The sequence below is a fragment of the Coregonus lavaretus genome (genome assembly GCF_964263955.1).
Source record: "Coregonus lavaretus genome assembly, chromosome: 5".
Taxonomy (NCBI): domain Eukaryota; kingdom Metazoa; phylum Chordata; class Actinopteri; order Salmoniformes; family Salmonidae; genus Coregonus; species Coregonus lavaretus.
Genome location: NC_139992.1, coordinates 20,989,612 through 21,010,118, shown reverse-complemented (window position 1 = coordinate 21,010,118; position 20,507 = coordinate 20,989,612). Strand labels below are relative to the sequence as shown.

The 20,507-nt window shown below is 48.3% G+C and overlaps 1 protein-coding gene across 1 annotated transcript; it reads right to left on the bottom strand.

The window, feature by feature from the left end:
• Nucleotides 1-2,112: 2,112 nt before the first annotated feature.
• LOC311128843 (matrix-remodeling-associated protein 5-like) lies at nt 2,113-19,580 on the bottom strand (the record flags this gene model as incomplete). The annotated part of the gene is made up of 11 exons (XM_084161065.1): nt 2,113-4,147; nt 4,529-4,634; nt 4,743-5,570; nt 5,859-6,146; nt 6,918-7,856; nt 9,297-10,468; nt 10,583-11,042; nt 18,433-18,584; nt 18,731-18,969; nt 19,183-19,312; nt 19,396-19,580. 11 exons carry the CDS (start codon nt 19,578-19,580, stop codon nt 2,113-2,115), a joined length of 6,534 nt encoding a protein of 2,177 aa, XP_084017191.1.
• Between the last annotated feature and the right edge of the window lie 927 nt (nt 19,581-20,507).

Sequence of the window (20,507 nt, the reverse complement as noted above, 5' to 3'; positions counted from 1 at the left end):
ACTCCTAAACTAACCCATTTCCTCCTAACTAACCCATCTCTTCCTAAACTAAGTGTTAGAGGTTTAGATGGTGGAGATGGTGTTGTCTTCTCCTGGCCCATTCAGTGAGAACCCAGTGTGCTGCTCTCCCCATACCAGAACAACAGCAGAACCCTCCTTATAGAAGGCCCAGGTGTTGTGAAACATCCTCATGTTTTGATGTAGAATAATGCAACCCGGCTGTCTTATATTGCACGTATATGATACATCCTAGATTTTATATAACATTTCACAGACACACATGCACACACACACGCACACACACACACAGGTGCGCAAGCATGCACACAGACATTCGCTCACATGGACGCACGCACCACACTCCACACAGTCCAGCACTGGGAGACATCAGGGTCAGGGAGGGTCCGGAATCATCCACCTCAATCAGACACAAGGAGAAGCAGGACCAGGTCTCACTGTGTGCGTGTGTGTTTTCCCTAAATCCCCCCACTCCACCACCTCCAACCCTCTCACTCCTCTGTTTTGGTATCAGTGCTATATGGGATTCAATAGACTTTGGTATGTTTGGATTGTTTCAGTCATCGTCTGGGTTCCCATGGTGACTGAGTCAAGTCTAGTGGACCGACTGTCTGAAACCACTTGCTGACTGAAATTATCAAAACTGATGAAAAACTTTCATCCACCTGGATTGATTTGGTTACATCTACATTTGTCATGTCTACAGACCCTTCCCATCAAATATGTAGATAAGTGTAACATATTGTCTATAGGTGAAACAGCATTGCACTGGTATTATAATGCAGCTGCAATGTCCTGTGAGAGGAACACAGATAGCGATTTTTGATAAAGATTTTAGACTGTTTGAAATAAAGAAAATATCTCTATAATACCGGTGTAATGGAGTTAATACATGTCTAATAAGAGAGTAATGGAGTTGGAATAGGAAGCAACTGTGTTTTGGAAAATGGGCTCCCAGGGAAGCGTTGGTGTGATGATGTCACAAGCACGACTTATCTGTCCTTAAGACCCATTTCCTGTTTTTTCTGCTGAGAGTCATGGGATACAAAGCCTGATGTTCCCAAACAAACCCACTGTTTCTGTCCTCCCCCAGGACACACACAAACACATACACACAAACACACACACACCCAACAGACCACGCTTTGATGAGCGTAAAATAAAGCAGTTGAAAATAAAGCATAATTTAAAAAAGGCTAGTGAGAGATTAGATATACAGTACATCTCTCTCTTTATGACTAGAAGCACAACATAACAACTTTACATCACAGTCTTTACAAGACAAATAATTTAAATGAAATGAAAACACAAAAGGAGCGTTTATAAAAACATGAATGATATCAGCTTTCACATGGATATTACACATGCTTGATGTGACACTGGAGCCACACACAAATCTTTGCTACTGTATATTAAACATATGTAATTACTACAAATACCATCTTCAAAGACTTGGCATCTGTTGTGTTTATTTGACATGATCTGGGATGTATGTACAGCCTATGGCTGGAGGAGTGGTCGAGCCTGCAGGGTTGGAGAGCTGCAGACACAGAGAGCTGCAGACACAGAGAGCTGCAGACACAGAGAGCTGCAGACACAGAGCGCTGCAGACACAGAGCGCTGCAGAAACAGAGCACTGCAGACTCCTGTGGCTCCACAGAACTATCACTGGAGGAGTTCTGTGACCACTGTCATACATTTGCTCTGCTCATCAATACACAACTATACAGCAAGATAAATTAGGCCGCTTTAAGATATTATGGAGGTAAAGGTTCACATAAACATACAGGTTGTAATACAGAGCTGAATATGTTGTATTGCATGATGTGTATTTCAACAGCTGATGTTATTACTGCCTGATATAGTATGTGTTGACACTGTTATTTATTACTGATGGATGCTGGTGCTTCTCAGAGCTGCTGATTGCTTTTCCAACTTTAACACACTCTGGCTATAAGATGCATGTGTTTTTTAAATTCTCTATTTACAACCTTTTATCAACACTTCAGTCTTTAGTTTAACAGTATTTTCTGCACTCAACTTTGCAGTTTCTTTGGGCAAAAATGATGTGTGTGTGTGTGTGTGTGTGTTCTGTTAGATCACATGTAGATAAGTGGCCTTGGTGTCGGCTCCAATGACGTTCCATGCAGAACAACGGTAGAACCCTGTGTCTCTGCTGGTCGGGTTCTGGATCACCAGGGAACCCTGGGGACTCAGGTACCGGTTGCCATAGAGACGGGCCTGACCTGTGACCCTGAGCTGGGATTGGTCTGGCATCTCCCAGGTGATGGTCGCTCGGGGGGTTGCTATGACGTAGCAGGTTAGCTGAACGGCAACCCCGGGACGGGTGTAGGTGAGGGGAGGGGGGCCGTTGGTGATGCGAGGGGGGTAGGCGATGACAATCACTGGAACTGTCAGGATAGACGACGTGTCCTGATTGGTGGATTGGCAGGAGTAGGTCCCCCTGTCGAACACAGACACCTTCTGCACCGTCAGAGTCCCGTCATCCAGGACTGAGTACCGACCCGTCCCTGCTGTCTGGCCCCGAGACACGACCACCCCGCTGGGCAACTTCCAGGTCAGAGACTGTGTCTGGCTGGAGCCCTGACTGGGGCTGTCTGTCTGGGGGCAGGGTAGCTGTAGATTTTCTCCGTTGATGATGCTGACCAGAGAGCCTGATATATTGGTGACCACAGGCTTCCTTTCCAGGACGACACTCCTTCCTGCCTCTGGCACTGGGCCTCTGGGGCGAGGTTTCTCAGTGGTGACTGGACCTGTGGGGCGAGGTGTCTCCTGGCGAGATTTCTCTGTGGTCACTGGGCCTCTGGGGCTTGGTGTCTCCTCTGTGTCTGGGCCTCCTGTGCGAAGTTGCTCTGTGCTGACTGGGCCTACAGGGCAAGGTTTCTCGGTGGTCACTGAGCCTCTGGAGTGAGGTGTGTCCTTTGTGTCTGAGACCTCCAGGTGTACCATTATCCGAGCCTCGCCCCTCTCACTGCGATTGACACACACCAACATGCCGGCGTCGCTTGCCCTCACCCCCCTCAGCTCCAGGGTTCCATTGCGGTGCACGGTGAGTCTGCTGCCATAGTAGGGCACCGGGAGAACCCCGTTACCGGGCAGCAACCAGGCCAGGCGGGGTGGAGGGAAGCCCTGGGATGGACATGGCAGAATAACTGTCTGGCCTCTAACTGCTGAGACCCTTTGGTCCCCTACATTCCTGTCTCCATTATTATTGACACAATTACCTGCACTGACCCTATGATCCCTCCCTGCAGACTGACTGATGGAGATCACAGCACTGAGTCCACTACCACTAACAACAGCTGTCTGTCTGTCTGCCCCATTGATCCCACCCCCAGCCCCATTCAGAGTAAAGCTGGGTGGGGTCACCATCACCTCCACCCCCATCACCTTGCTCCTCTCCCCAGCAGCGTTGCTGGCTCGGCAGGTGTAATTTCCTCCGTCAGCCCCTCTAGCCCCCTGGATCACCAAGGACCCATCTTGCCGCACCCCAACCGGACCTGATCCTTCCACTGGGAGGACACGATTCATTGGAGAGAGCCATGTGATCGTAGGGACGGGCTGTCCTTTGGCCCCACAGTTCAGAGCCACCTGGCCCCCTTGTTGCACCTTGATTACCTCATATTTGGTGCTGGGGAAGGAGGGGGGTGAGGTGAGGACTTTGACCATCACCCTCATAGTGTCCCTACCCCCATGGTTCTCAGCATGGCAGACATACTCCCCCTCCTGCCCCATCTCCACTGAGGGGAGGAACAGTGTTCCATTGTCAAACACCACCAGTCGCCGACTGCGCCCCCTTCTCTCTTCCACCTGCAACAGGACACTTTTCACTGAGGTTCCATTCGGCAGGCTCCATCTTACCGCGGGGTCGGGCTGGCCGGTCGCCAGACAGTCTACCTTTAGAGCTGCTCCATACGATACCACCTTCTGATTGGATGGCTGCTTTGGCTTAATCTTAGCAGGCTTTGTGACCACGGTGACCTGGAGGATGCGGTAGTCGTCAGCCATCTTATTTCGCGCAACACATAAATAGCCCCCCCCGTCTTTCTCCGTCACGGACTGGATATACAGGGTTCCATTACTGTGCACCTTCATCCGCTTGTCAAAACTGTAAATACAACCCAGAGAGGATAAGGTTAGATAAGCACAAGACACAGAAACTGAGTGTACAAAACATTAGGAACAACTGCTCTTTCCATGACAGTAGCTAGGTTTCCATCCAATTGGCGACAGATTTTCATGCAAATATTCTAGAATCCGCATAAAGAAAATATGTACATTTTCCCAGCAGTGGCATGTTTCCACCAAATGGACTTGTTGCGGATAAAAATCAGTGCGTGATGACAGTGCACACAAAATATAATTTTCCGCTTAAGTTTTCATGTACCGAATAACAATCTAAAGTTCAATGTGTTTCCATCGCATTTTCAACTCTACCGATAGTTTTGTCAGAAAAACAGATCAGTAATCAATATGGACAAACACACACCTGTAGTGGGCATCCACTCGTTTCTTGCCAGGTGTCCTCCAGACCACTCTAGGCTCTGGGTTGCCGGTTGCTGAACAGTGAAGGAGCAGAGATTCACCATATATGACTATAGAACTGGATGGAGAGGTGGAGAGAATCCTAGCCTTACTGAGGGGGGAGGAGGGTGGGAGGGGAGGGTTAAGGACAGGGGAGGAGGGGGGAAGCTCAAAGTTACTGTTAATGGAAGAGAAGGTCATTTTATCCGTGGAGCCAACTTCTCCTCCTCCTACTCCTCCATCTCCAGTCACCTCCACCCTCACCGTCCTCTTATCCCCACCCACCGCATTAGTCGCCAGGCACTCGTAGCTCCCAGAGTCCTTAGTGGCCAGCTTGCGTATCAGCAAGGTGGCATTGGGGAGGACAAACAGGTTCCCGTTGAGGAATTGAGATGGGCGCAGAAGGGTGCCGTCAGGGGTCCTCCAGCGGATGGAGGGAGCGGGGGCTCCCCGGGCAGAGCATTGGGCGTAGAGAGGCATACCAGCGGGCCGGGTTATCCTCTCCTCTCTGGGCTGCTGGATGGCTGGAGGCAGGGAGGACACATGGAGTCGGACTGACAGACTGCCAGCCCCTGATGGGTTGGAGGCTACACAGCGATACAGTCCTCTGTCTGCTGGGCCGGCCACCAAGATACGCAGAGTACCATTAGGGAATATAGACACCCGGGAGTGAGAGCCAAGGTCCGGGTTGGGGTTAGGGTCGGGGGTTAGGACGGAGCGGTCAGGTAGCACCCAGGACAGCAGAGGGACCGGCACCCCCTGAGCCCGACACTCCAACCTCACCTCACCCCCCTGGTGCACCGTTGCATCTCTGTGGTTGGGTAGCTGAATGTGGGGTGGGCGGGACCAGACCTCCAGGGTCACCATGGCACGGTCCAGGCCCACAGAGTTCTGTGCGCTGCAGATATATGTCCCCCGGTCCTGGACCTGCACACTCCGGATGAGAAAGGTTCCGTTGGGTAGGACCTGGAAACGCTCTGCCTTGGAGTCCAGTGACATCACAGCTCCTAGGACAGACAGAAATACATATTGAGTGGCGTATTGTGTGTATGTGAGTAACAGTAGTGAGTGTATTGAGTAACGTGTGTATGACAAAGTACATATTGTGTGTATGTGAGTGACAGTAGTGAGTGTATTGAGTAACGTGTGTGTATGACAAAGTACATATTGTGTGTAAGAGTGACAGTAGTGAGTGTATTGAGTAACGTGTGTGTATGACAAAGTACATATTGTGTGTATGTGAGTGACAGTAGCATGTATTGTGTGTATAACTGAGAGTAGAGTGTATAGCGTACCTGTGGAGACCTTGGTCCAGGTGATTGTTGGAGGAGGCTGTCCAATGGCCTCGCAGGGCAGGAGGGCATCAATCTCAGCTGGGACAGACATGGGGCGCATGTGAGGGGGAGCGATACGGGGCCGGACACGCAAGACGGAGGGCTGAGGGGGGCGTTGGGCAGTCATACTACGGTCTGGAGACGCTGGAAGGGAATGAGGAGGGGTGGAGGCAGGGTTGAGCACAGCCTGAGTGCCTGTGGTGGGTGGGGAGGCCTTTGGGGGGCTGGAGGGAGCTCTGTTGGTGGGGACTGCAGAGGAAGGGGTCTCTAAAACATCTGGGAGAAGAAGTTTTGGCTTGACAGGGTGTGGTAGAGAGGGTGCGTGTTTTATAGGGGGTGGAGTTTGAAGTGGAGTTCTGACTGGGTCAGGCCTAGTGATGACATAGGGGTGCCGGCTGCTGGAGTGTTGTGAGTAGGTGGGGTAAGATGGGGGGCGGTAGCGACTACCATGTGAGTCTGAGATGGAGTTTACTCCTGGTTTCCTCCAGACTGTTGTACTAGTAGGAGTGGTAGTAGTAGTGGGAATAGTAGTAGGAATAGTAGTAGTAGTAGTAGTAGTAGTAGTAGTAGTAGTTGTAGAAATAGTAGTTGTAGGTATAGTAGTAGTAGTTGTAGAAATAGTGGTAGTAGTTGTAGGAATAGTAGTGGTAGTTGTAGAAACAGTTGTTGTAGGATTAGTGGTAGTAGTTGTAGGTATAGTAATAGTAGTTTTAGGTATAGTAATAGTAGTTTTAGGTATAGTGGTAGTTGTTGTAGGAATAGTGGCAGTAGTTGTAGGAATAGTGGTAGCAGTTGTAGGACTAGTGGTAGTAGTTGTAGTTGTAGGAATAGTTATAGTGGTAGTTCTTCTAATAAAGGTGATGACTGTAGAGGAGGTGATGGCTGAAGCCGTGGTAGCTGCTGTATTAGCTGTAGTTGGGGGCAGTAGTTGTTTTGTAGATGAAAAAGAGCTGTCTATGTCTGACTCTGGCTGTCTCTCCTCTGGTTCATCAGGTGCTAGATAGACTGGTTCTATCTCACTGGGTTCTTCCTCAGTGATTGGGTAGAGTGGTTCTATCTCACTGGGTTCTTCATCAGATGCTGATGGTTCTATCTCACTGGGTTCTTCTTCAGTGGCTGCTGGTTCTATCTCATTGGGTTCTTCATCACTTGCTGGTGGTTCTATCTCACTGGGTTCTTCATCAGTTGCTGGTGGTTCTATCTCACTGGGTTCTTCTTCATCAGTTGCTAGTGGTTCTATCTCACTGGGTTCTTCTTCATCAGTTGCTGGTGGTTCTATCTCATTGGGTTCTTCATCAGTTGCTAGTGGTTCTATCTCACTGGGTTCTTCATCAGTTGCTAGTGGTTCTATCTCACTGGGTTCTTCATCCATGGCTGGTGGTTCTATCTCACTGGGTTCTTCCTCAGTGGCTGGGTAGACTGGTTCTATATCACTGGGTTCTTTCTCAGTGCCAGTAGGTGTTGTTCTGCCTGGTGTGGTTGTTCTAGACTGAGGGGGAGTTGCTTTGACACCCTCTATTACACTGGGTTCTTCATCAGTGGTTGGGTAGAGTGGTTCTATCTCACTGGGATCCTCATCAGTTGCTGGTGGTTCTATCCCACTTGGTTCTTCATCAGTTGCTGGTGGTTCTATCCCACTGGGTTCTTCATCAGTTGCTGGTGGTTCTATCTCACTTGGTTCTTCTTCATCAGTTGCTGGTGGTTCTATCTCACTGGGTTCTTCTTCAGAGGCTGGTGGTTCTATCTCACTGGGTTCTTCTTCATCAGTTGATGGTGTTTCTATCTCACTGGGATCTTCTTCATCAGTTGCTGGTGGTTCTATCTCACTGGGTTCTTCTTCATCAGTTGCTGGTGGTTCTATCTCACTGAGTTCTTCCTCAGTTTCTGGGTAGAGTGGTTCTATCTCACTGGATTCTATCTCACTGGGTTCTTTCTCAGTACCAGTAGGTGTTGTTCCACCTGGTGTGGTTCCAGACCGAGGGGATGTTGCTTTGACATCCTCTGGGTTGTGTTGGTTGAAGACAGATGGATCCTGCTCTTTTGGAGTGGCCCCGACCTGACCCTCTGTTTCAGAATAACTCTGTTTTTCTGTGTGACTGTGAGTAACTGTGGGTGTATGTTTGCCTGTGTGTGTGATAGTCGTTTGGGACCTGTCAGGGAGCTGAGCAGCAGTGTTTGCTGAGTGAGTCACCCTGTCTGTGTGTGTCTGGGGCAAAGGGGGCAAGGCAGGAAGGGAGGCAGGGGGGGAGACAGATGTGCTTGATGGAGCAGTGATCCTAGTAGAGGATGGAGTAGTAGTTGTAGTTGTAATAGTGCTTATAGTAATGGTAGTAGTAGCTACTGGCAGTTCGCTGAGCTTTGTAAGTGCTGCTCTGGTGGTAGTGGGACTTAGGGTATTCTGGCGAGGGGAGGTTGGACCTGGGGTGCTCTGGCGGGGCGTGGGTCGTCCTCTGGGTCTGTTGATGCGTCTCCTCTGGCCAGGCCTATTGCTGGCATTCCAGGGGCTTCTGGGTCGTGACGGATCAGAATTGGAGAATATTACCTTTCCAGAGTTTGGTGTTCCAGTCCTCTCCCCCTCACCTGTGGTCCTTACAGGAGTAACACTCTGTCTCCTTTCCTCTGTGCTAATGTCATTGACATTGTAGGTTGGCTTTGTGCTTTTAGGAGAACTCTCTGTCTCTGTTTCTGTCCCTGTCTCTGTTTCTGTGTTTGACTGAGGGGTCTGAGGGAAGTTATTGCTCGGATCTGCAGTGTTTGGTGTCTCTGGGGCCACTCTATCCTTTGTTAGCAGGTCTGGGAATAGTGATGTGTGGACGGCGTTTAACCCCTCTTCCTGTAGACTGGGGACATCTATGGAAGAACTCTTTGAGGAATCAGCCTCTGAGTCCAATACAGGACGTTGATCTGAGTTTCTTCCCACTGTTACCTCTGGTGTGCTGTTTGGTAGTGTGGTGTCTGGCTGTATTCTGGTTGTCTGTGTTTTAGTTGTCTGTATTCTCTCGGTCTGTATTCTGTCTGGCTGTGTGCTGCCTGGCTGTGTGCTGCCTGGCTTTCTTCTGGTTGTCTGTGTACTTTCTGGCTGTGTGCTGCCTGGATTTGTTCTGGTTGTCTGCGTTCTGGTTGTGTCATTGTTTTCTCTATGTCTGCTATCTGTCTGTATTCTGGTTGACTGTGCTCTAGTTGGGGTTGAGGTGGTTGTCTGTGCTTCAGTTGGGGATGAGGTGGTTGTCTGTGCTTCAGTTGGGGATGAGGTGGTTGTCTGTGCTTCAGTTGGGGTTGAGGTGGTTGTCTGTGCTTCAGTTGGGGTGGTTGTCTGTGCTTCAGTTGGGGCTGAGGTGGTAGTATGTGATCTCGTTGGGGGTGGTACATACAGGGAGTCTTTAGGGGCAGTCCTTTCACGTATCTTAGCCAGCAGGTCGGCCCATTTCTGAGGGTCTATCTTGTGCTTGGCTAGGTTAAAGCTCCGCCGGCCCTCCAGCCTGTTCCTCCTCTGCTCCACAGGGAAGCCTCTCCTCAAGGGCCTCTTGCCCTTTTGGGGTGGTCTGCTTCCCTCCATCCTCACCGTGTGGGATCTGATGGGGGGGCGCCGTGTCCTGTTGTAACCTGCCCTGGTGGGCAGCATGTTCTCCTCCTCCCCCTCGTCATCTCCTGACCCCCCCTCTTCAACCTCCTCACTCAAAGGGGCTGGTACCCTGTTGGACACCCCCAACGCAGATTGTGGCCTCATGGGATATCTCATGCGTGATGAGGTGTCAGAAGGATGCGGGATGAGCGTCAGTCTGGTGGAGAGAGAGTCAGCACCGTGCAGGTTCACCGCTACACACCGGTACAGGCCTGCGTCTCCCAGCGCAGGGAGGGGGAGAGACAGGGTACCGTTGGCCAAGACATTCACCCCTGCCGCCCCCTTTCTCCTCCCCTTGTTCCTACTCCCTACCACTCTCCCGCCAGGAAGAACCCAGTTCACCTCAACCCTCGGTGTACCAGAGGCCTCGCACGGCAGACTGACAGGGTCTCCAACCAATCCAGTCACAGCAGGGCCAAGCTCCTCCCCTGGGGGAGGGTTGGATGATTCTACCACCGCCAGACGGAGGGGGAGAACATCAACATCTCCCCCCGCCCGGGCCACGCAGTAGTACAGTCCAGCATCAGAGTGATCCACTCTCTGCAGGACCAGCCCCTGGCCAGACACCCGGATCCTACCATCTGAGCTGCGGTAGGGAGAGGAGACTGTTGAACCATCTGGGAAAACCCATTGGAGCCTGGGGTCTCGAGAGCTTAGGTCTGCAATAGAGCTGAGGACAGGGCAGGGCAGGTGGATCTGGCTGTCTGCAGCTGCAGTAAAAGCTGTGTGGGTGTGGTTGGTCTGGATGAGGACCCAGGAGTGTGGGGATGGGGGGTCTGGGGGGGCAGATACCAGGGTGGACAGGGTCAGTTTAACCCTGTGGGCACTGGACTGAGCTCTGTTGAGCTCTAGACTGACATGGGGCTGCAGTAACCAGGCAGGCTGGGCTTGGAGATTGGCCTTGACCCCTGTATGGTAGTAGCCCTCCTTCTCTGCTGTCTGCCTGTACCTGAAGGACAAGAAAGGACAGATTTGATCTATGTGTTAGGGTTAAAACAAAATTGTACAGGTAAAGAGGATAATAACACAGGATTGTGTCTTGTGTGTTTATGTATTTTCATACCTGTAGGCAAGTCTTGGGGCTTTACTCAACATGATTTCTCTCTGAAGCCTGACAGGCGTCTCACTGTAGTAGGCCAGCAGCCTCCACAGCCTCTCATAGCTGTGCACATCCACCCCACAGTCCAGAGAGAGGGAGAGAGAGAGGGAGAGGGAGAGGGGGATGGAGGAGGAGGAAAGGTGTGGTGAGGTAATGTCAGGAGTCTGTGAGGAGTGTGTGATGTTACACTTCAGATCAACGGCATTCCCCTGTTGGTCGGACATCCCCAGGGAGGCATCGCCTAAAGCTTCTCTAAAAGTTTCTATTGGTTGAACTTCGCCATCCTCCTGAGATGAGGCTCTGGGATTGGTGGAGATTACAGGCGGGGTGCAGGATAGGTCTTTCTGCTGCAAAAGGCCACAACCCTTCATGTGTTTGGGTGAGGCACAGACCGGGCACTGCGGCCCTGGACATTTCAACACCCCTGAGAGAGAAGAGAAGAATCAGTATTTCCTCACCCAAATAAGCATCCCAATTCAATTGATTCTGATTGAGACTCAGTAGGTAGCAGTGGAGGCTCCTCAGAGGAGGAAGGGGAGGACCATCCTCCTCAGTGAATTCCATAAAAATTAAAATTGTAAAACATTTAACATCAGTTTTAGATAAAACTATACTAAATATATTCACCTCACCAAATAATTGATTAAAACACACTGTTTTGCAATGAAGGTCTACAGTAGCCTCAACAGCACTCTGTAGGGTAGCACCATGGTGTAGCCGAAGGACAGCTAGCTTCCGTCCTCCTCTGGGTACATTGACTTCAGTACAAAACCTAGGATGCTCAAGGTTCTCACCCCCTTCCATAGACTTAGACAGTAATTATGACAACTTCCAGAGGACGTCCTCCAACCTATCAGAACTCTTGCAGCATGAACTGACATGTTGTCCACCCAATCAAAGGATCAGAGAATGAATCTAGTACTGAAAGCATAAGCTACAGCTAGCTAGCACTGCAGTGCATAAAATGTGGTGAGTAGTTGACTCAAAGAGAGACAAAAACAATAGTTGAACAGTTTTGAACAAATGTATCTATTCCAAAATGAAGGAGAAGCAAGAGAGAGATAGAGAAATTTCGTATTTTTTTCACTTTCAGTTTCACTTCACTAATGCAGCTAGCTAGTTTAGCCTACTCCAACACCCTGCTCAAACAGAGGGATGCTATGTTAGCTAGCTGGCTATGACTATCCAACACAACACTGGAACTCTTCCAAGTCAAGGTAAGCTTTTGGTTTTACAAATGTATTGCCACTGGGGCCCACCGGTGTAAGTGCTAAACTGCTTACTGACTGTACACTGTAACGTTACTGCATGATTGTGGCGGGTTTACTAACACGTTAGTTCTATTAGCTATGTTGACTATGACGTTTCTTTAGGTAATATGGTGTCAACGATGTAGGCTGTGTGTAGGTTATGATATGGTTTGGCTTAGAAAGGTTTTTTCGCCTGGTCACATACAGCTGATGTGTTGTGCATTGAAGTCCACAAGCGAAGGGAAAAGGTGAGAGGAGGAGACCACATAGATGCGAGAAGAAATACAACGTGGCTGCTATGAAAGTGAACTGTGTTTACACGTGATCAGAGGTGTATTCATTCCACCGATTCTGTTGAAAAACGTTTCTTAAATGGAAGCAAATGGAACGAAACGGGGATAAACATATCTGAATTTGATTTGCATCTTTCCCTTTCATGAATACTCGATACGTATTGTCACGCCTACTCCGGCTCCCTCCCTCTGGCGTTTTGACTTCGCCGGTCTACTAACCACCGGTCCTGGCAACCCACATTTTGCACACCTGGCAACCGTCATTGCGCATGCCTGCTCCCCATCGTTACGCACACCTGGACTTCATCACCACCCTGATTACTCTCCCTTCATATAGCCCTCAGTAGCCTCTGTCATCAGGCAGTATTGGTTTTGGTGACGTTCAGTATGCTTCTCCTGTTTTTCATTATCTTCATGATGATGATGATTATTATTATTAAACTCACCTTCTGCACCTGCTTCCTGACTCCCTGCGTATACGTTACAAGTATCTAGATACATGGGCTCCGATACGGTACAGGAACGATACGTTTTATTTTCAAACGATTCAGTGTGATTCGGTTTGATTAGAGGAATGAATCGATGTGATTCAGATTGATGTGATACAGTTTGATGCACTAAAATTTCTTGCATAAACACATTCATTTTCCATTCTAAATTCAAATCTGCTGCTGATGGAAGTCATGAGCTGGGCCTCTGAGCTGGATCTGTTTGAGCTGACTTCTGTGTGTGTGTGTGTGTATAGACATTATGTGGATAGAATATTTAGTATATCTGTAGAATACATAGGATAGAATAGTATATATACAGCGTTAGTTGAATGGGATGGCATTGACTAGAATACAGTACATATGAAATGAGTAAAACAGTATGTAAACATTACCAGTGTTCCATTATTAAAGTGACCAGTGATTCTACAGTGAGGGAAAAAAGTATTTGATCCCCTGCTGATTTTGTACGTTTGCCCACTGACAAAGAAATGATCAGTCTATAATTTTAATGGTAGGTTTATTTGAACAGTGAGAGACAGAATAACAACAAAAAAATCCAGAAAAACGCATGTCAAAAATGTTATAAATTGATTTGCATTTTAATGAGGGAAATAAGTATTTGACTCCTCTGCAAAACATGACTTAGTACTTGGTGGCAAAACCCTTGTTGGCAATCACAGAGGTCAGACGTTTCTTGTAGTTGGCCACCAGGTTTGCACACATCTCAGGAGGGATTTTGTCCCACTACTCTTTACAGATCTTCTCCAAGTCATTAAGGTTTCGAGGCTGACGTTTGGCAACTCGAACCTTCAGCTCCTTCCACAGATTTTCTATGGGATTAAGGTCTGGAGACTGGCTAGGCCACTCCAGGACCTTAATGTTCTTCTTCTTGAGCCACTCCTTTGTGGCCTTGGCCGTGTGTTTTGGGTCATTATCATGCTGGAATACCCATCCACGACCCATTTTCAATGCCCTGGCTGAGGGAAGGAGGTTCTCACCCAAGATTTGATGGTACATGGCCCCGTCCATCATCCCTTTAATGCAGTGAAGTTGTCCTGTCCCCTTAGCAGAAAAACACCCCCAAAGCATAATGTTTCCACCTCCATGTTTGACGGTGGGGATGGTGTTCTTGGGGTCATAGGCAGCATTCCTCCTCCTCCAAACACGGCGAGTTGAGTTGATGCCAAAGAGCTTGATTTTGGTCTCATCTGACCACAACACTTTCACCCAGTTCTACATTTACATTTACATTTTAGTCATTTAGCAGACGCTCTTAACCAGAGCGACTTACAGGAGCAATTAGGGTTAAGTGCCTTGCTCAAGGGCACATTAACGTCATTTAGCAGACGCTCTTAGCCAGAGCGACTCACAAATTGGTGCGTTCACCCTATAGCCAGTGGGATAACCACTTTACAATTTGGGGGGGGGGGTTAGAAGGAATACTTTAGCCTATCCCAGGTATTCCTTAAAGAGGTGGGGTTTCAAATGTCTCCGGAAGGTGGTGAGTGACTCCGCTGTCCTGGCGTCGTGAGGGAGCTTGTTCCACCATTGGGGTGCCAGAGCAGCGAACAGTTTTGACTGGGCTGAGGGGGAGCTGTGCTTCCGCAGAGGAAGGGGAGCCAGCAGGCCAGAGGTGGATGAACGCAATGTCCTCGTTTGGGTGTAGGGACTGATCAGAGCCTGAAGGTACAGGGGTGCCGTTCCCCTCACTGCTCCAAAGGCAAGCACCATGGTCTTGTAGCGGATGCGAGCTTCAATTGGAAGCCAGTGGAGTGTGCGGAGGAGGGGGGTGACGTGAGAGAACTTGGGAAGGTTGAACACCAGACGGGCTGCGGCATTCTGGATGAGTTGTAGGGGTTTAATGGCACAGGCAGGGAGCCCAGCCAACAGCGAGTTGCAGTAGTCCAGACGGGAGATGACAAGTGCCTGGACCAGGACCTGCGCCGCTTCCTGTGTAAGGCAGGGTCGCACTCTCCGAATGTTGTAGAGCATGAACCTGCAGGAGCGGGTCACCGCCTTGATGTTGGCGGAGAACGACAGGGTGTTGTCCAGGGTCACGCCTAGGCTCTTCGCACTCTGGGAGGAGGACACAGCGGAGTTGTCTACCGTGATGGCGAGATCATGGAACGGGCAGTCCTTCCCGGGGAGGAAGAGCAGCTCCGTCTTGCCAGGGTTCAGCTTGAGGTGGTGATCCGTCATCCATACTGATATGTCTGCCAGACATGCAGAGATGCGATTCGCCACCTGGTGATCAGAAGGTTCTCCTCTGAATCATTCAGATGTTCATTGGCAAACTTCAGACGGGCCTGTATATGTGCTTTCTTGAGCAGGGGGACCTTGCGGGCGCTGCAGGATTTCAGTCCTTCACGGCGTAGTGTGTTACCAATTGTTTTCTTGGTGACTATGGACCCAGCTGCCTTGAGATCATTGACAAGATCCTCCGTGTAGTTCTGGGCTGATTCCTCACCGTTCTAATGATCATTGCAACTTCACGAGGTGAGATCTTGCATGGAGCCCCAGGCCGAGGGAGATTGACAGTTCTTTTGTGTTTCTTCCATTTACGAATAATCGCACCAACTGTTGTCACCTTCTCACCAAGCTGCTTGGCGATGGTCTTGTAGCCCATTCCAGCCTTGTGTATGGCTACAATCTTGTCCCTGACATCCTTGGAGAGCTCTTTGGTCTTGGCCATGGTGGAGAGTTTGGAATCTGATTGATTGATTGCTTCTGTGGACAGGTGTCTTTTATACAGGTAACAAGCTGAGATTAGGAGCACTCCCTTTAAGAGTGTGCTCCTAATCTCAGCTCGTTACCTGTATAAAAGACACCTGGGAGCCAGAAATCTTTCTGATTGAGAGGGGGTCAAATACTTATTTCCCTCATTAAAATGCAAATCAATTTATACAATTTTTGACATGCGTTTTTCTGGATTTTTTGTTTGTTATTCTGCCTACCATGAAAATTATAGACTGATCATTTCTTTGTCAGTGGGCAAACGTACAAAATCAGCAGGGGATCAAATACTTTTTTCCCTCACTGTATGTACAGCGGCTGTTGTTCTCAGGGCTGGGTGGGTGTGTCTCCTTTCTTTATCTCTCTCTCTCTCTCTCTCTCAGATACAGTGCACTCCACCAATCAGGCCTTTATGGTAGACGGACTCTCAGACCACGAGAAACAAGATTCTCTGGTCTGATGAAACCAAGATTGAACTCTTTGGCCTGAATGCCAAGCGTCACGTCTGGAGGAAACCTGGCACTATCCCTACTGTGAAGAATGGTGGTGGCAGCATCATGCTGTGGGGATGTTTTTCAGCGACAGGGACTGGAGACTAGTTAGGATCTCGGGAAAGATGAACAGAGCAAAGTACAGAGAGATCCTTGATGAAAACCTGCTCCAGAGAGCTCAGGACCTCAGACTGGGGCGAAGGTGACCTTCCAACAGGACAATGACCCTAAGCACACAGCCAAGGCAATGCAAGAGTGGCTTTGGGACAAGTCTCTGAATGTCCTTGAGTGGGCCAGCCAGAGCCCGGACTTGAACCCGACCGAACATCTCTTGAGAGACCTGAAAATAAATGTGCAGTGATGCTCCCCATCCAACCTGACAGAGCTTGAGAGGTTCTGCAGAGAAGAATGGGAGAAACGCCCCAAATACAGGGGTGCCAAGCTTGTAGCATTATCCCCAAGAAGAATCAAGGCTGTAATCGCTGCCAAAGGTGCTTCAACAAAGTACTGAGTAAAGGGTCTGAATACTTATGTAAATGTGATATTTCAGTTTATTTATTTTATTTATAAATTTGCAAAACATTCTAAAAAACTGTTTTTGCTTTGTCATTATGGGTATTGTGTGTAGATTGATGAGAAAAAAACAAAACAATTTAATAAATTTTCGAATAAGACTAACATAACAAAATGTGGAAAAAGTCAAGGGTTCTGAATACTTTCAGAATACACTGTATATGAGGTTACCACCAAAATGCTGCTGGAATTCATATTAGTGTATGACTGTCTGGCCTGCATGCTGTAATGGCATGATGTCAACAGAACAGAGCAGAGCAGTGGCAAAGAAAGTATGGGCTCATTTCCCTCTGAGGGGTTTCTGGGCATCGTCTGAATCAGTGGTTTGTGATAGTTCATATTGGGCATGGTCCGAATATGGGGTCAGGGCTGGGAGTCTGTCTGAGCTGACTTCTGTGTGTGTGTGTGTGTGTGTGTGTGTGTGTGTGTGTGCGTGTTTTCCAATTTGTAAGTCATTCTGGATAAGAGCGTCTGCTAAATGATGTAAATGTAAATGGGTGCGTGCATGTGTGTAAATGATGTATATGTCTGTGGTGTATGTAGGCACCTTAGCTGTGCCCCCCACTTTTGATCTGAAATCACCATCACCCACTAAAGAGGGTAGTGCGTACGTCCCAGTACATCACTGGGGCCAAGCTTCCTGCCATCCAGGACCTCTATACCAGGCGGTGTCAGAGGAAGGCCCTCAAAATTGTCAAAGACTCCAGCCACCCTAGTCATAGACTGTTCTCTCTGCTACCGCACGGCAAGCGGTACCGGAGTGCCAAGTCTACAGCTTCTACCCCCAAGCCATAAGACTCCTGAACAGCTAATCATGGCTACCCGGACTATTTGCACTGCCCCCCCACCCCATCCTTTTTACGCTGCTGCTACTCTGTTAATTATTTATGCATAGTCACTTTAACTCTACCCACATGTACATATTACTTCAACTACCTCAACTAGCCGGTGCCCCCGCACATTGACTCTGCACCGGTACCCCCCTGTATATATAGCCTCCCTACTGTTATTTTATTTTACTTCTGCTCTTTTTTTCTCAACACTTTTTTTGTTGTTGTTTTATATTTATTAAAAATAAATGCACTGTTGGTTAAGGGCTGTAAGTAAGCATTTCACTGTAATGTCTGCACCTGTTGTATTCGGCGCATGTGACCAATACAATTGGATTTGATTTGATTTGATTTGTTAGGGTGGGATTACTTCTATATTTATTGAAGAGTATGTGAAACAGAGGAGGCTGGTGGGAGGAGCTATAGGATGAGGGGCTCATTGTAATGACTGGAATGGAATAAATGAAACGGAGTCAAACGTTTGATACCGTTCCATTAATTCCATTCCAACCATTACAATGAGCCCATCCTCCTATAGCTCCTCCCACCAGCCTCCTCTGATATGAATCCTTTAAATTAAAATTGCGAATTTGGGTGCAATCAATTAGCTTAATTTCTCAGAGATCAAATTATATTTAAACAAAATAATGTTTCAGGAATGCTAATCTTCTCTTTCTAACAGAAATGATTCCAGAACAATCTGAGATGGTGGTTGTCGAAATCCTCTTTCTTGTGCTTTTTGAGGTGGAATGACTCAGTTGTCACAAAAGATGAGAGGTTTTTCGGAAGGTAGAAAGAAAGTAATTTGAGGCAAAAATGTTACATTTGGATCGGTTTGAGGCATAGCCGTGGGAAGTAGGGGTGCTGACGGTGCTGCAGCACCCACTAAGAAATCGGAATAAAAAAATATATACAAAAAATAAAAAGACTAAAGTAGTGCACTGGCTTTTACTAGTCCTATGTTAGCGGACCGATATAGCCATCTGTAGTGCGTCAATATAGCCGTCTGTAGCACCCCCATCCTCAAATATCTTCCCACAGCTATGGTTTGGGATCCCGCGGACTAATATGACTGGCGACCGATGCATATTGGTGAATGTTACATCCCTAAGACTCTGTGTAGGATTAGGGGTTAGTGTAGTGTGATAGTCACCTGGGTGAGAGATGCTCCAGGCCTGCAGCCAAGCCATGCTGCAGTCGCAGGTCCAGGGGTTGGCCTGCAGAGCCAGGGACTCCAGAAGAGGGGCAGTCCTCAGTGTGTCCCTAGGCAGGATAGTCAGACTGTTGTTGGACACATCCAGATGCCTTGGGAGAGGAGAGGGATAGTCCAGTCACAAATGACACCCTATTCCCTAAGTAGTGCACTACTCTAGTGCACTACTGTTAGGTGTGACCTAAGACTAAGAGTGAATAGATTAATAAATGCACAATTAAGGCAAAAGAAAACCCACCTGAGGGTGGAGTAGCAGAATGTCTGCAGCAGGGATAGAGTGCAGAAGGCCTGGGGGTGCAGCTGGTGGAGCCTGTTCCCCTGCAGTCGGATCAGTCTGAGGTTGGGGAGGCAGAGCAGGGCCTGGGGGTGCAGGAACTGCAGCCGGTTGTGATCCAGGTGGAGGCGCAGTAGTGAGGACAGGCCTGAGAAGCTCTCTGCTGAGATCTCCCTCAGCTTGTTATAGCTCAGCTTCAGGACCTGGGGGGAAGAGAGGGATGTATGATAATTGAAAATACATGGTATAAACTCCTCCAGCACTCCTACATACACATCAATGTGAGTCAAATGAACACAATAACACAATACAATAGCAGAGTGTGTCTAAGCTCAATAGAACTATGGACATTTGCTTCCAATTATTAGCTCATTCGACCCCTCTCCTCTCCATGGCAACTCTATAAGCCTCAGTACCTGAAGGGAGGACAGATCTTGGAACACTTCATCAGGAATCTCACAGATGTCATTCCCATGAAGCATCAGCAGCTCCAGCCTCCTCAGACCGGCCAATGAGCTGTCTGGGATCCTGTTGATACTGTTGAACCTATCAGATACCAGAGAGAAACAGCATCAGCCAATGGAATGCCTTTGTGTGTGTGTGTGTGTGCATTTGTGCGCAAGCCTTACCCTAGGTTGATGTGTAGTGTGTGTTGCGGTAGAGGCTGTGGTATGGTGAGCAGGGACCTGAAGGTGCAGTGTAGTTCAGTGGGCTGGTAGCAGGAGCAGGGCCGAGGGCAGGCACCACCAGGAGACACCAGGGTCACCAACACCACCACCACAGCAAGAGACACACCACACACACTGGGAACCATCTTCAATAGGAGGGACCCTCACTGCCGATATAGAAATATATACATCAGTGTGACACAAACACAAAGGCATGCATGCATTCATGGAATGCCACACACACACAGTCTCTGCAGTAACAACTATAATGCAGCTATAGTTTCTGCATTCCTAAACACTGGGTCAATAATTGTGTTCAATTGTCCAGTGTACTACAGAGGGCATGATGGCACTGACACACACAGCACTGATACACATTCTCAAGGCTTGTGCTGACATTCCCGTGCAAATTAGGCTACAGTCTCAGTCTGGTTTTTCTAACATCCTGACCAGCAGTGAAAACGACCACGCTATCTTTGACATTGCTCTGACATTTCAAGTTATCCTTCACAAAGGAGAAGAATGAGTTATCTAAAGTCAGCAACTAATAGGCTGAATTTAACGCATCAAATCCGAGCGGCTACGACAACTGTTTCCTATTGTTTTGCGCGCGAATCTGCTTCATAGAACCTGTCCTTTAATAATCCACAGGCGAGCAGTTAACGATCATCCTCTGACCTCTATACGGATACTGAGCTCCCTCTATACGGATACTGACCTCTATACGGATACTGACCTTTCTCTATTATTTGACTGACTGCTAAACCAGCTGCCACAGAGAGTGATGAAATTGAAGACAATCATACTTTTTCCTCGGTGCTTAAATATGTATGATACAACTTTACAACTTTGCATTGCATGGAAATACTTAGTTGAAAAACGTTTTTGCACCTGGCGGCAATTTCACAGCAATTTCCCCCGTCATAATATGAATAGTAGGATAGGCATTTAATTTGGGAGCTCAGAATGATAACTGTCAATTTACCTCGCAATCCTTCAAACCGACGATATCAAGATTCTTCATTTCTTTATAGACAAAATCCCTTCAAGTGCTCATTTTGATCCAAATGATG